Source organism: Poecile atricapillus, chromosome 2, assembly GCF_030490865.1.
Source record: "Poecile atricapillus isolate bPoeAtr1 chromosome 2, bPoeAtr1.hap1, whole genome shotgun sequence".
In the NCBI taxonomy this organism is placed as follows: Eukaryota; Metazoa; Chordata; class Aves; order Passeriformes; family Paridae; genus Poecile; species Poecile atricapillus.
In genome coordinates this window covers 94,534,642-94,551,822 of record NC_081250.1, presented here as the reverse complement: position 1 = coordinate 94,551,822, position 17,181 = coordinate 94,534,642, and the positions used below count along the sequence as shown (strand labels likewise).

The 17,181-nt window shown below is 37.8% G+C and overlaps 1 protein-coding gene across 4 annotated transcripts in view; it reads right to left on the bottom strand.

Annotated features, from left to right (window-relative positions):
* The window catches only part of MBP (myelin basic protein), a 137,346-nt gene that overhangs the window by 73,098 nt on the left and 47,067 nt on the right, over positions 1-17,181 (bottom strand). For all 4 annotated transcript variants that reach the window (XM_058833673.1, XM_058833672.1, XM_058833671.1 and 1 more), the window contains exon 2: positions 11,782-11,855. In XM_058833673.1, coding sequence (XP_058689656.1) covers positions 11,782-11,832 — 51 coding nt within the window. In that variant the 5' untranslated portion in view covers positions 11,833-11,855. The remainder of the gene's footprint in view (positions 1-11,781; positions 11,856-17,181) is intronic.

Here is a 17,181-nt window from a genome sequence, read left to right as displayed (position 1 = left end):
ACAAAACAGGTGGAGCAGGATGGCTAAAAAAAATAAAATAAAATCTTAAAATAAATTCAGATTAGAATCCATCAACTCTAAACACAAAAGCTTAAATAGCTGTATTTTATTAACATAGATATTCAACCCCTTACATATATAAGCAACTTGTGACTTGACAGTCTAACTCCAGCAGCTTGAATCAACATGGTACATCATAATCACTTTAGACCCAGAGACTGCCTTTTTAGCACTGAACAAAAGAGATGGCCTGCTGGAAATACCTAGACATCTTTTTCATTCAATTCCCTAGCACTGCAAATATCATATTATTATTACTCTGCTTAGTCCCAAACTTTGCTTCTATCACCTCCAAGCTGTAGCTTCTTAAATGATCTACTATAATAAAAGTGGATCATCTTGACAAAAAAAAAAAAATAGTTACATGTAAGTAACAAATATATTCATTTCAAGAGGTTACAGGTAAACAATATTTGCAGTTATTAAACCAAGTGAATAAATATAAGCATATAGACAAGCAAACACACTTAATTTGCAATTCTACTCAGCAAGTTTACAAGCCCTAAAGCACTTCCCCTTAAGTGAAGCATTCAAATAATCATTTCTTACTTCTTCTGAACAATGAAAAATTGTTTTTCTAAAACAGGATTTTGAAAACTTTAGCAAACCAAAATATTCTTAACCTCCAAAATTGTTCCACTCAGATCTTGTCGTGGTAAGAGGTAATTCAATAGATATGAAGGTTCTCCTTGCAAAATCCCAGGGAATCAATCCTTTGAAATAAGGGTTCCTACTTAAAGCTTTTTTCCCCATCACCTTGATATTAGTAATATTGTAACAAGCAAAATAAGCCAGCTCAGATCAGCAATATTTACTCCAGGAAAGCATCAAGAAATTTATTTCTTTTAAGAAAATAATGTTGGGCTATGAACCATTTTGAGGTTTTAAACTAACCACATTATATCATGACTAAGAGAAGTCCAGATGCTCAGAGTTCTCTCTGGAGTCCTCATTTTCTTAAGGCCACAAGACCCAGCTTGGCAGAGCAGCAGCAAAACTGAGAGCTGAGTGAGAGACTTGGGCCAAGTGTTACTCAGCGACTGGGACAATTAAATGGCCATCTGGCTCCCTCACAAAGACAGCAGCTCTGCACCTGTTCCACCAGCCCACGGTTTGCAGCCTAATTGGTTAAAGAAAGCCCATGGGGCAAAACCCAGAACAACTTGTCATCTGCTTAGACCAGAGCTCAAAGCTGTGATCGAAGCCAGGGGCCCCTGCTCCTGGTGGAGCCATCTCCCTCGGGGGCTACATGCAAGAGACATTCAGAGGGTCCCTCCTGCTCCCTACATACAGCAGCAAGAGGCAGCAGCAGAAATTATCAAAGACATACAATTCAGTTGATAGGAAGTCTATGTGTCAAGCCCTACAGGCTTCCAAAATGCCATAAACCCTTTATTCTCCCATAATCAGGTGACTCAATAGCTGCAATAGAGGATAACATTAGTACCGTATTAACTGCATTATGCTATGGCATTATGAACTCTGCAAAATCCCAGAGGAGAATCTGATGCCTAGAAAATCTCAGCATCCCTTGCCAAAGGCAGACATATCCCTTGCTCCACTGGTTGTTCTAGAGCTGAAGCCAATGGCCAGGACACCTGTACAATCTGTTGACAGGGTGTTAGAACGCAGAGCTCCCCATCTCAACTGAACACATCCAATGACAGAGATCTTGTGGCCTCCTTTTCCCCAGGCTCCGTAAAACTTTCATTATTGTATGGTTTTATCAATCCTCATATAGCACAGCATAATATAATAATAAATAAAAAACAATAGACAAAATGCCAGTGGAAAGGAAAATAATGCAACAGACAGAAAGGGTATATTGAAGAGACTCCTGAATGTAGTTCTGTTCCTTCCCTTTCTGAGATGACTGCAGGAAAAATGAACACAACACTTGGGTCAAAACAAGAGGAAAACTCTCAAAGCTTAATTTTTATTAGGTATTTCACCTATTTCTTTTTCCTTCTTGCCAATACCCTTACTTATATAGCAAGAAATTAGCAGAAGCACATATAAAGAGAAACCTTTTGTTTTGACTATTTTTTTAAAAAAATATTGTATTGTAGAAACAAAATACCAGCATTAATTTGTCAAGTAAAAGAATCCTGAAACTAAATGCTCAGAATATATTGTCAGCACCCACAAACATGCCTCACTTAAGCCAATCTGAATGTAATGGATTACAGTGGTTCAGATCCATCTCAAATAAAATATATAATGTAGGTTTTCTCCAAACACAGATTTGATTCTGAAGGAAACTGAAGATTAGCACCCTGCCATAGGAGAAGACCTTCTCTCAGCAAGTTTCTATCAGCAAGTATCCTGCAGCACATGGCAAGTTATTTATCTCAGCACAAAAATATAACATTGTGCACAGCCTTGACCTAGAATCTCATCTCACGTGACCAAGCTCCAGAAATAATGTCAATCATCCAAAACACACAGAGTTTTCTGTGCCGTAGTGCACCAAAGACAAAACAGTTGTTACTTTATGCAGTGGGTCTCACCTACTGTGAGTTTTGAAGCCCCTTCTAGAACATGAAGATATGTTTATTTATACTAGTGCTACAGATTTGTTAAATATATTGAAGATATTTAATTTTAAATCAATACATATTAAATACTGAAATATATTCAATATATTTTATGATATATAAATATTTCTCAACATGACAGTCACTGACTTGAGATTCTGAGTCTCACATGCACCAATGTTTCATCTTCCAAGTCTCAACAATCCAGAATTGTCTGGAATTTCAGACAAGAGTCTAAAAGAAAAAATAAGTACTGATTATTCAGGCTTTATCACTGTGTACCATAAGGCAAGTTTCATCTGTAGTAGAAAGCTCTGGCTTAACATTAAGAAAACATTTAGTCTGTAGTTCACAGGGAAGATCAGAATGAAAAGTCAGACTCCCCAGGGTGAAAAGCTGTTGGTCTTGCCTTTTGAAACTAATACAGGGAGCACGTCTGCAGGCGTGCAGGGATAGAAGCACAGTATCTTGAATATATACTTGCATTTATATACAAATATTTTTTTAAATATACATCTGTACTTTTTTCAGTATGGACATGTGCATACTCACATATATGTGCACAAAAGAAACAGAAGTGGGATTTAAAGTTTTTGCACAGTTCCACTTCACACTGACAAATTTTAGCCACATTTCCCCAAAAGGACTACACAGAAGTTCTTGCATTTGCTGCATATAACAAATTCTTTAACAGGTACAAATGCAAAAATTGAAGACAACTTCATGACAGACCAGTATATAAGTGGCAATGATAGATGGTGATAAAAATTGAATTGAAGAATATTGCTTTGATTTTCAGCTTTCAAATATTGACAGTGGCACTACTGGATTGATTTATAAAACAATGTACTGTGGTAGGCTTGGAAGGTTGCACTAAGTCGTATTCTAACATGAAGAGAGAGAACGGGCTTGAAGAGAAAGTAATTATTCCAGGGGGTATGTGTTATCAAAAAGGTGCAAATTTTCTGTTTTATTCCACAAGTGTTCACACCTTCCTGATTGTACTGCCTGTTAGCTGGCCATCTCCTCACTGTTTCTGAACATTGTTAGCAACTAAATATTATTTCTAATACCTCAGAAAAATCAAAGCAATGCATTTTGACTGTGTCAGAGGTACTGGAAGAAAGCAGCATGCAGAAAAAACTGGGTGAAAGAAGTAGAAGAAAGATAAAGGAAGGAGCCAGATGGATAAGTTAGCTGTGACCACAAAACCAAACCCAAATTACTCAGATTTCAACGTCACAGTCTCAATTGTTTTTTAATCACAATGTCTCCAGTATATTGGTATTTCCACAATTCATCTGAAAATGTCCGCACCACCAGTGAATCCGTTCCTGAAACTCTTACACTGAACAGGAGAATCTGAGGACACAAAAACAGTGACTATTATTTTGCTAAGTACCTGTTTGAAGATGTATCTCATTGGTGACAGACTTGCTAAGATTTCTGAGTCAAGAGACCAGACCAGGGTCTTTTCAATGTTTTCAGGGCTGCCTAGAGTTACAAGCAAGCTGAGTGCCCTCAAGCCTTCCTAAATCCAGCTTTCAATTCTAAGTCCAGCCACACACTTTCAATTCTAAGACCAGTCCCGAACACCAGGCTGTGGCATTGTGAAAAAACCACAAGATTTCCATTATTGCCTCTTTTCGATTGCAACTCAGAAGTCCCCCAAATCATCCAAGGCAACTGGCATGTATCTTGTGGCTTTCAGCTCTATGCAAATTTTGATATCTCTATGGCCACATCCACTGGATGCTGCACTGAAAGATCAGATTGTTTATAAGAGTGAATCTTATCTCAGCAATCAAGAGTAACATCATATTATTATGCTTAAAACTTTTTCAATTTCCTTTCACAAAAAACATTTTTTTTTCTCTCCCAGAAAATGCTACCAAAGTATTTCCATCAACTTAAAGCAGACAGCCTGAAAAAGTTAAATAAAAGGGAAAAGCATTCCGTGGCATTTCTGCTCAAAGTGGAAAAATCAATTTCTGAACTGTAGCTGCAGACAAGTTAAATGTATTCACTGTACAAATAGCTCCAATTACCCAATAAATTCAACTTCTGAAGTGCAAAAAGCAGTTACTGTCAGCAATACTTTGCATGGGAAAGCCCTACAATTTTGCTCCTTCCAATGTCTGTTACACACTTGCTGAATTTATAAATGAGAGCAAAAATTCAACTCAGCTTAATGTGGAACCCCTCTTTTCTCATGGCAGAATATTTAGCATCAGAGCTGAGAGTGTCTTGACTTTGTACTGAGGCGCAGTGTAAAACTATGTCTTACAACTACTATCTGCACAGTCAGTTTCATTATCAGAAATACAATTGTGAGAAACTGAGAATTAAAATAAAATATGGCTCCAGAACTCTTCCTCACAGCTGCTGCCCAGGAGCATTGAACACCACTGAATCTGCACAAGGAAGAAAAGGATGAGAACAAACCTTAAAATGCACTTCTAACAGGTTTTAATACTTTAGTAAGTGGAGGTTTATTTTAGTACTTTAATACTTTAGTAAGTGCAGGGCAGGTTTGCCAGCCACTGTCTTAGACACTGGAGATTCCTCTGTGGCTTGACACCGGATACCCAGAGGTAAAGCTCAGCCATTTCTCTAAAAGGGAGAATACATTTCACCACAACTTATTTTACAGATATAACTTAATCTTAAGGTACTTTACACATTACTGCATAAGATTTTTCTAAGCTCTTCTCAAATACGACCAAGGTCAAAGTAACAAACCAGACTTTTCATCTGACCCAGTTTTGGACCAGGTGATACAACATTACTGCCACATCCTGATCCATGACCACCACAACAGTAAAAACACAAAAGGTTACGTGAGGAAGGAAGATACTGCTCCCTTTCACGTCACTTAACTGCTTCCTCAAGGTTAAAAATATCAACAACTTTCCCTTCATTTTTACGGCATGAAGGTGCCAAAACACTGAACAACATGTTCTCAGGCTGAAGTATGGACTGATTTACTAGAAAAGTCATCTCAGCAGCTAGAACAGTTCACAGAGAGTTCACCAAGAGTGCCTACTGCATTACACCCCTGTTCTTCCAGCTCCTTGCTAATTTAAGTGGCACTGGCATTAAACTCATTTGACAGGACATTTATCTAGTTCTGCATCAAGGCTAACAAGGAGGGAACTGTAGAAAACTACCACAAAACCATGGCATCTGAAGCACAAGACCTTAAAAAAGCACAGAGTGCACTTCCCTCTTTCAGTCAGTTCTGCAGGCTGAGGGTGGGAGAACAAAGCAAAAGACCCTCCCTCCTCCCCAGCCAAAACCACAGTGACTGCACCTCTTCCTTTTACACCCCTGCAGGTTTAACCAGCTCAAGACCCAAACCAAGAAGCACTAGGACTTAGCCATTGCATGCAAATCAGAAAAGCATACTTGGAACTGATTTCATGCAAACATTGCCCATACATTTACTCACTTTTTCAGTGAAACACAGATCTAGTGATATACTACCATGGTTATACAATTCAGGCAACTCCTTAAACATTAGCAGTGGGTGCTGTGGCAGGGCCAGAACTTGTTCCTCACACCTGCCTTGCTTCTCACCTTTTCACTTTTCCACCCATTCCTTGCACAGCAGAACACTGTACCTTCAATAGCCTTCACATGCAATGAAGAGAAACATGGAAGTGCAGGAGTATCAGCTTCAATTCAGGCATAATTTATCTTCCTTACAAAATTTCAATAAGCTTGCCGTATTTTAGACATGAGAAAGATTAATTACAGCAGCTACAATTGACTATACTGAACTCAGCACCCAAAGAGTTTAATGAAAAGTCAAGTATTGAAACACAGTACTTGGATTTAGACACAAGTTGTTCCTTTAAACTTCATAGTAAAACTATTTGCCCACTGAAACATTAACACAGACTTCTGATACCATACTGAATGCTGGTTTTTAAGGTTAATTTTTGAGGACAGATGTCACAGCTACTTCATGCTTGGCATTCTCAGAGGTTTCAAACAGTACAGCCATTTCTGTATCACTGTGAAATCATCTCACCAGCAGAAACACGTTAGTGCCTTAAGGCTCCACTCAAGGTCTCCAAGCACTACTATTAATACAGAATGACATTGCATCTGTCCCAACAAACCATCCAGTTAGACAGCACAAAGGTTAAGAAACGAAACAGGAAGACAGAGCGAGCACACGAGGATTTGCTCAAGGACAAAGTTAGGTTGATGGTAGAAAATGAGGAAAACAGACATCTGTCAAATTCAACTGGTATTGCTGAACCTGACTGCCCAGAACTTCCCTTCACACCCTTGAAGAAGATCTTCCTCTTCCAAAAGCAGCAGTTCCTTGTACCAGGCAGCAGCATAACCAGACACTGGTTGGTCATAAGGACTCTACAGAGCATATCTAACTTGTAAAACTGACTGGCAAAAATGCTCACCAAATCTCCCACAGAAAACACTGGCGCTCTCAACATTTTAAAGTTTTTTTCACTTTTTCACTTGCCTTCAGAAAACATACTGGCTCAAGGGGGAGTGTTTTAATCAATCCATCAAATATCATAATAGTTCCTGTGCTCTTTATTGCTTTACAGAAAAGAGCAAAACTCTGAGAAAACACACAATTCCATTGGAAAATAAAAATAGTGCCATACAACTTTGCTAGGGGGGAAAAAAGTGAAAAGGCTTCATGATAAATTTTGTATGGTAATAGGAATATTTTTTTTTGTTCACTTTTTACGGAAAAGTGCACCCCAGACTTCAAAATCCATACCGACTGTATGTCATGTCTCAAATTGTACATACTAAAAAATAATAAACTTTTATCTTACAAAAATAACACCTCAGAGCAATTAACTAAGCAAGTATTTTGTCTGTTGTTTTTTTTCCTTTTCTGATAATTTATGATGCATACCGAGAGGAAGCACCTGGCGAAAACCACACATACAGCTCAAGTCTGTGAGCAGCCCAAGCCATGAGGGGTAGTGAAAGCTTTTATGCTTGCAGATTGCTGAGCATATATGAGATGAACAGTTCAACTACCATCATATGCCAGTCATCTTAAGAATTTCAACTCCCTTTCACCAGGAAGAGACAGAAAATTACCAGACTGCAACCTTTAGACAGGGTGGAAACTTCAAAACATTAGCAAGGCAACAGGGGAAAAAAAGAGGAGAGAAAATAGAATCTCCTCTAAAGCAGCACAGAAACCACCTGATTTACAGATACATGCCCACTGAAGCAATTTAGCTTGAACTAGTTAAACTGAGGTCTCCTTAAACACTGAGAACCAGTCAGTTTATTAAAGTTATATCAAATCAACCAGCGCAAAACACATTATAGATAGAATCTATGTACATAAGACAGGGCAATTAAAGGCAAGATTTTTCACAAGTTCATTACCCAGCAAGACTTGGTCATTATTAACAGATTATTTTTAGTTCAAAGAAAACATTAAATTGCAGACTGAATGCCTATTCATCATTATGCCCGTTTTCAGTTTTGGCCTGCAATTACATTCCCCGAGGCTTTTCAGAGCTGAGTACCAGAAGTGGCAATTTGGTTTGGTTCCTTCCTAGATTTTTTACAGCACGCCCCAATTACATGAAGGCCATGAACCAGGTAGATAACCCAGCATTTCCCATAATCTAACATGTCCCAGTCCTGTATAAATTTCTTGGGCAATCCCTTGACACAGTAGTGCAGGGGGTTTTGATCTTTCATTATAGGTCACGAACTTGGTTTCCAGCTCCCCACAGTACTATTATGTGACTATGGAAACCAGGCTACTTGGACCAGGTGCATTTGGAGGTTGTGGAATAAGTGGGACAATGCCAGAAACATTCCTTCCAAACCCCTCTTACTGAACAATCAATGACATTAACGGACAGTTTTGATAGAGAGCAAGTTCAAAGATTTTTGGGATGGCAACAGTGTGCTGTGCAGAATTCTCTAATGAGGAGTAGCAGAGAACTGTGCTGCTGTAACACAGGCAGTTTTAGTCACTGCAAAGGAGGCTGTGGCACTTCATGGACTAATGATGACAAATTAGCATATACCAACTAGAATGCTGAACCAGCAAAACTCCACTATCTGTTCTTTTTACTCCTCTACATTTAGCTCTATGAGAAGTTAAGGGAACTCAGGGCAAGAAACTCAGGACAGCCCATTCTATTTGTTATTGTTGTTCTTAGATATATTTATGTTAAGTTCAAACTCAATTTATTACCACTAAAAACAAAGTAAACAAAATAAATACTTAAACATTCACTAACACATTACGCAGATGCAAAGTCTAGTATCATTCAAAGTAAAAAGAAAAGAAAGAATGCTGGGTTCATTAAGGAACTTTTTTGTATCTTACAAAACTAAAAAAATGCAGATCCATTAAACAAAAAAGAACGAAATCCTGCAGAAATTAGGTGGTGCATGCTATTGCTGTGATTAAACCAGAAGGGTTTTGTAAATACTCCTCCACATTATTTAGGTCAAATATTTTTCAAAGCATTCACTTAATTTCACAGTATCTCATTATTTATTAAATAATCACTGTAACTTGCCATATTTATATATCAAGAAGAGAACATACTTTGAAGGAAGTGTCACAGCATGGGAAGCCATCTTGTCTTCTGTAAATTTCCTAATTTGAAAGCATATTAGTGTTTTAGACATTTTAGACCTTTCATAATGTAATTGCTTTCCAGAAGTCCATTTCTAATTTCATAATTCAAATGCACAAATTCACTAAAAGTAAAGTGAAGCTAGATGTCAACTCAAAAAGCCACCAAACCAACCTCATCGTAATTGGTGGATTAAGGGACATTTACTTGACAACCAAGAGCTGTGATTGCTGCAGTTGGCAATAGTCTCTTTAATGTCACTACACATAAAATAGCTTTGTGGAGAAATGGTCTGCTGGTCAAGGAGCAGTACAGTGGCCATAAATCTCATCTCAAAGGTTCAAAGAAGCTGCCTAAAATCATGTTTTTCATTTGGACCTACAATTTTGGGAAAGGACTTATAAACAGGCTGGAAAGTGAAAGTAATGAAATTCAGAAAGACCCTTGCTGAGATGTTTGCCTCTTTCATTGCAGTTCTATTACCATGAGTGAGGAGAGGCAGCTCAGCATTTCCACTGTAGTCTCTGTAAGCCTTCAGCAGGTCCAGAATATTAGTGGGAAAACAGTTCTAATCTACTGCAATATTGAACAACAACAAAAATAACTACTTCAACTTTGGAAAAAAAAAAAAAAGATAAAAAAAACCCCAAAACAAACCGATTTGGTTAATGCAACCACTAAGAAATTTAATGCTGCCTGAAAGAACTGAATCAAGAATGACTGACTATAAGGAATCCATAGTAGCGCTTTAATCATATATTTCCTGATTTATAATCTATGGCTTTATAATTTTTTGTGGCATGATTACTGTTTTAGATAAAGGGAGATCTTGCACATTCCTGTGCATAAAGGGAGATTTTGATCAAGCACTGCCAGTTTGAAAGTTTGGGGGGCTGGTGTTGTGGTTTTTTGACCCTCTAGGAGGATGAGTGACGGACGGAAGGTATTACTACAGTAGTAAGTTCCCGCTTCACAAAACAATTTTGGTAAAGGAATTTTATTTTGATTGCAGAATCAAGTATTCTCCCTGAACTAATTAGGAAAACAAAGGAATTTTAAAGAATTGCAGGAATCCATTTCCTTGTAGTTCTGTCCGACATACCAAGTGCAGACTCATCGTCACCTTACTCTCACTCACCACCACAGAATTTGCACCTTTTGCATAAGCTGTTACAATTTGAAGAATTTTTAGCTTTTTGAAGCCAGATGTGCCCCACAACTCACCCACCTGGCATCCAGATGCATCAAAAACATGTGATCCCACAGCAGAAGAGAAGATACAATGTGGTTCTTTTAACCAAATTTTATCCTCAAAGACCAAAGCAGGGGCTATTTGGTGCACTGCAGCCATCAAGCTCTGTAAACTTAATTTATCACACCTGCAGGATCTCACATGCCTACTCAGTAAGGATCAAAATATTTGGCTAAACGTATCTGTTTGGTGCATTTGACTTTGCTACACAAGAGAGTTCTCTAAAGGGCAAGTCTGCAAGCCACCAAAAGACAGTAACTTAGGATTCATACTATTGTTTGCACTCAGACTGAAACTTTGGGCCACAAAAGCATTTTTCATACTGCAAAACACTGCATCGACACAAAACAAAACCACATGTAGCCAGCTGTCCTCTGTTCCTGCTGCTTTCTCCCTACTCCTTCCAGTGTGACTATGCATTTTCTAGTTTGTATACCTTTTGGGGATAACTGCTTATCTGCCACAGCAAAGCAAAATACCCACATTGCTCCAAAGAGAGCCCAGAACTATCTGTTTACATCTTATGTCCGATGCAAAGGGCAATAGCTTTATGCAGTGTGGGCTTACACTGTAAACTGTTATTTTAGGATGAGGATGTGTGCAGGGAAGATAGCAATAGCTAGCAACAAGCAGTGTTTTGGGTTTTTTTACATATAAATATATATAGAAAGATGCTCTGTTTTAAGATGTGTGAAATCTCTTTTGGTACAACATAGAAAAACAAATAAACAAGATATTATCACAAGGCAAACAGAATACCACATTATGTGCAGAAGACACAACAGTGTCAGCAGATGCTTAGGAATCAAATACTAACTTTTAATGAACATTTTGACAGTTCTCATATTTTTTTCCCCTAGGGAGGAAATCTTTAAAGCTCTATCTCCTTGAATTGACAATCCTTTCCTTGAAAATCCTCTTGCTTTACCTATTTTTTCATAGTGTCTTTCTTATGGATGAAGCCAATTTTATTGTCCAAATGAAAAACTGTCAACACACAGAACATAACTCTGCTCACTCACTTAAAAAATTCTACAATATCTTGATTCAAAGTCCCTTGCATTCATTTCCACCATGACTGAGATTATTATCAGCTATGGATCGAACATCACATCTCTCACTAAATCCAGCACAACAAAATCTTCATTTGGCCACATCCAATCTCATCTCACACTTTTTCAAAAACATGGTCATTTTACAGTGTAAACTACAAAACAGTAATGATAACAGTGATCTGTCGAATAACTACTTCCTAAAAATCCTCTGCATATCACAGAATACATATTTCCCAAGTGGTTCTCTCTCTTCAATTTTATACACTCACCTTGGCTGACTTCTCAGTGCTATGCTCTCGTTTTCCTACATGGTTCCCCATGATGGATCACCAAACGTTAAATTCTGAAAAGAAAAAAAGAAAACAACATTTTTGAAACCAATACCTTTGTAAAGAAATACAAATTAATTTTTAATATGACACATAACAAAGAAATATTTCACATACAATGAGAATTTTTACAAACCAAGGTAAGGTTGTGAAAGATCCTAAGGAAAAAACCCCAAAACATGCTTTTCTGGTCTATTTTGCACATTTATGCAATATCAGAAAGCTTTCCTACTTCTATTAAAAAAAAAAAAAAAAGACATAAAAGGGATGGAAAAAGATAAAATGTTCTTTTTGAAATTTGCACATAAAACAAAACTAGATTAGAAATTAGGCAGAGGGCCTGTCTTTCAATATTACGTTTCAACAACAAACATCGCAGTACCTATCAAACAACTTGTGACTATAAACTTCAGTAAAAGTTCAAGTAGGTTCTTTTGAATCCACATTTACCATTATATAAACAGCCGTTAGTGAAAAAAACACCACACTAATTGCTATCAATTTGCTGTGGAGGTTTAGAACATGTGAGTTGTTTACAGCTCCCACTTTCATGACGAGCACATAAGGAAGTAATGCCAACTCTCTATTTTCTGGTTCATCCTGTCGTATCTCAGCTCTAGCAGAGCTTATGTAGGTTAAACCACAACACTCAAATTTCAGCTTTTAGGGCACACTTGTGGCTGTGCCACATACTTCTTGCCATAGAAGCGGGTCTATGTCTGTACAGGAGCTTACATCTGCTGCCTTGAGGTGATTTGAATGCAGTGCATCCCAGCATTTGACGTCATGAAACTTAAAATTACATGCATTTCTTTAAATTACAGGCATGAAGGAAAGCAAGAGGCTATATAAACTCATATATTGTTATAACCCCAGCTACACACACTGATTTGTGTACAAAAGGATTCTAAAGACAGAAACTTTGCTTTTGACAGAGTACACATCTGTGACGGACAGTCTTAAGTAATCAACCTTATTTTGCATCTCTACTTTTGGAGAGACTGATAGATTTATTTACTCACACATTTCACCATCCCACCCAACTCCCAGCGATACATTTCAAATTTTGAGGGTCTACAGTGCTTATCTGGCAATTCACTCTATTTGCTTAAAGTTCCATGTTATCATTGCATCCAATTAAATAATTCCTCACAAAAATCCATACCCAAGGTCTCTCAAAATAAAATTTAAAATAAAATTCTCTCAAAATAAAAATTAAAAAACATCCAAACTCAGTAAAAGCACTCAAGAAAAAATTTATTGCTAAACTGGAAACAGATTTTTTTTTAAAAAAGCACTATTACATACAAGATAAAAAAACCAAGAACAAAAACACCCTGTATTTTCCAACTGTGAGATCAGCACAGCCAATTCACCCATTTCTGACATTCTAAAATTTTTCAAGGAAAAGTACAAATAAATTCATATACACTAAGTCTCAGACCTGAACTTCCTCAAACTGACCTTTGCTCTACAAATTACGAGCAGCAGCTCATTCCTCATCACCTACTTCCCAACATAAGGAAAGGTGAGTGGAGTACAGAACTGTAAGAGATGTCTACAGCAGAATATAAAGGCAAATGTTCTATGTGTTATTCTTCCACCCATTTATCAAAAAATTAACTATCAAATTTGGTCTATAACACACATATGTCTGAGTACACAGATGATGAAGCCAGCATAACACTTGCAGACCAGATCTGTGATCCTTTCCTCCTGCCTGCCATCAACCTCTCTTCATGTCTTTGGAACAACGCTCGAGGAACAACCAAAAAACACCCCAAAAATACTGTACCCATAAAACACTCAAAACTAGATTTTATCTTTCTTTTTTCATGCATAAATGAATGCAGATGCTTGACCTGAAGAGAAGTTAGCTACAGGTAACTGCTATTAATTCCTCACGTAGTAATAAAACTACTTTTCAGCCAAAGGGACAAAAGCAGCCAGCCACTAGCAAGGGTAATCTGTTACAGATTTCTTCATGCTACCTATAAAACAGTGAAATCCAAGTAATCCTTTGGCAAAGAAAGGCTTCCACAAATCTGACATGAATTATAAAAGAAACTGTATACAGCCAACTGTTCTGTAGATATGATTAGGAAGCAAAACCACACATACATGTAAGCCTGTCAATATTAAAAACACTTATAGCAGCTTAATCTTTCACTTCAGCCTCAAGCAGAAATCTGCCTCACTTGACTGAAAACTGAGCAGACAGGTTGTTTCCACCTCAGGATGAAAGTACACTCTGTAACACTGAGACTTAAACACTGACTTTGGTTCTTACTGTCCTGAGGGAGACCATACTGCTCAGTTTCTACCTGCACCAATATTCACGCAATGAGTCACTGACTTCAATGGGATTTACTCATTTTACAATCTTTGTAGGGACTTGCAGCCAACTATTCCAAACATCTCAGCTGGAAAAAAAAGTCATATTTTCTTTTTAGTCACCTTCATAATGTACAGGTTGCCAGACTAAGCAGCTCTGTATGACATGAAGAAACAGCTTCTTACACTTCCTAACAATGTCCATCAACTGAACAATACTCTTTGCAGAGGAATCCATGAATGATTCAGCAGTGATGAACAGCCACAAGAACAGCCACGGTGCTCCAAGCAATGAAGAAACAAGTACTGTGGAAATGCAATACCTTACCTGAATTTCACATGAATCACATCTAACAATAAGCTGCCAAAACAGGCCTGCACATGGCATCGAGCTTATGACCTCAACAGCATTTGCCAGAAACCTTCCTAGTGAAACCCTGCAAGTTTTGTAAATCCTATGAGATGACAAATTTTGCACATGAGTTTGAGTCACAAATGAGAGGGGACACTACATGCCTGCAGTGAACAGAGTTACATCACCAGCTCCCCTATAAAACTCCCCATCAAGAGTTGCTGGTTCCATATTAAAACCATCTGAGAGGCTCAGAAAATTACAGGCCACACAAGTAAACTGATTTAACAGGACTATAAGTTGAAAACACTTCTGCTACCTAAAAAGTTTTTAGGCTGAAGTGAGTGAATTAGGGCAGGAAGTTGTGAACCACTGCTGCAGGTGCCACCAGCAGAGTCATCCGGCTGCCTCAGCACTGCCACAACCACCTATTGAGCTGAATCAGCTCTGCTGCCATGACCTGGCACTTCCCAATCCATGACTGATACAGCACTGACTCCACCTAAGCCGGCTACTTTGAGTAATTCCAAAAACAGCTGAGGGATTTTGCCCGGGGAAATGAAATAAAGTGTCTCCTCCCAACAATTCACCTTCTTACGGAGTCAGTCTTACAGAGAACCTGATGGAAGTCTAGACCAAGCAGCTTTCCCACTTTCTTCACAACAGGAACCCATATTTCAACTAGAAACAGCTCCTGAAATGCCAGTGCCTTACCCAAGGAGAAAAACTAATATTTCCAAAACTCAAAATAAAAATAGAGATGGAAAAATTCTGTTCTACACAACACATACCTATAAAAATACACTTATGTTGGAATCATGTAATTTATCTTTATCTGAGCAGTTGATTAGGGGTTTAGAAAGATAGATCATTGCAGCGTTTTTTTTAGCCCATTCTAGTCTGCCTGTTGATATTTGCAGCTAAACAAGTGGTTCCAATCATCTTCCCATACACACCTACTGTCCTATAAAGAAGTTTATGATTCAGAATTTTCACTGAAAGGCAGAATAACGCTTCTCCAAACCTTCTGAATATAACAAGAAATGCACTGGCATTACTTTCTGCAGGTTATGCAGTTTTAACTGCAAAATAGCATTTTCTTACTCACAGGAGCCTGAGAAAAGTTCACCCATGTAGTCATCAGACTTTAAACAAGTGATACTGTAATTCAGGAGTCAAAACAGTCTGTAAGCCAATCCATATGGAGCACTTTTATTGAACATTAATGGTTACTTCAAATTAAAAAGCATAAACTACTGAATGTGTATCACACATTCCTGAAAAAGGATTGTTAAATATGGTCTTACCTCTTCCCACACGTTATTATGACTCAACAGAACTACATGTAATAATAAAGGTATGCAAGGACTTACCTATTTACAAGTATCAGAACATAATTACTACCTTGTCTAGGAATATGCATTCATCACAGACTGATGTTGTGTAATAGTGCAGAGCTACAAGTGCTCCTAGCCTTACTCACCCATGGGAAGGGTAAGCATAGAATATAAAAATATTTGAGGAATTTACTTAAAACTTCCTGCTAAGTTCATAACTATACTTAACTAAGTAAATATGGCATTTTACTTCTATATACAGATCTTATTAGAAAAAAAGAAGTGATTTCTTTTATGAAGTGTGCAAGTTCACTCTAATTATGGTAGCCCCCTAATGTAAACTCTTAATTACAAACTTATCCAAGTTTTTGCGGGTTTTTTTGGTCTTTGGTTTTTTTTTGGTTTTGTTTTTATTTCTGTGTTTGTTTGGTTTTTTGTTTGTTTTTGGCAGTGTCAGGTGCTGGTTACATAGCTTCCTGGGAAACAAGCTGACACAGTGCACAGCAGTGGCTGCCAGCTAGATGGAAATCTTTGAGTGTTTTTTTTTAGGCTCTCAGTGTGATACACATCTTTGCAAGGAAGCCTTTCACTTCATCTTCTTTCAAAACAAGACTGAGACACTGGGCACGCCTCATCTGTTTCTTCAGAATTCCCACATCATGGTAACCTAATATTCCAACTCACCAAGGAAGAAAACCTCCAGCAGGCACATGCTGGAGCAACCTGCAGCTAAATCCATCAGCAGCCACAGTCGGGCACTTTATAGACAGATGTGAGCAAACACGTAACAAAAGTAACCTGCCTCATGGACAAACTGCTCCCCAGGAATTCCACCCTCTTAATTCAACTGTTAAATTATTTCATAAAATACAATGCCTTAAGTTCCTTAAAAGTTTCGTTGTTATTTAATGCAGATTTAATTTTTCATTACTGTGAAAGAGTGCAGTACTTCCTACATCAAACTTTATTTTACTTTTGATCCCACAACTATATTTCTCTGAAAGAAAAACACATTCTTCCAGACATATTTCCATCATGAATTATCAAAACCAAGACTTCAGTGGCAACCATAGCCTATAAATCAAAGAAGTCAATGGGAGTTTAGTACTTACAGATGTATTTAATCATGCTTTTACAGTGCCTTGCATATCACAGTCTTGACCTATCTAGATATTACAACAATTTCCATGTTTACCGATAACTTCAGGTACCTTAGCAAGGACACTAGGCCTAGAAAACCACCCCTCTGAGGGATTGGCTGAGTTCTGAAACACTATTTACCTGAGAAAGTACTGCCCAGTGCTAGCACAATTGCTC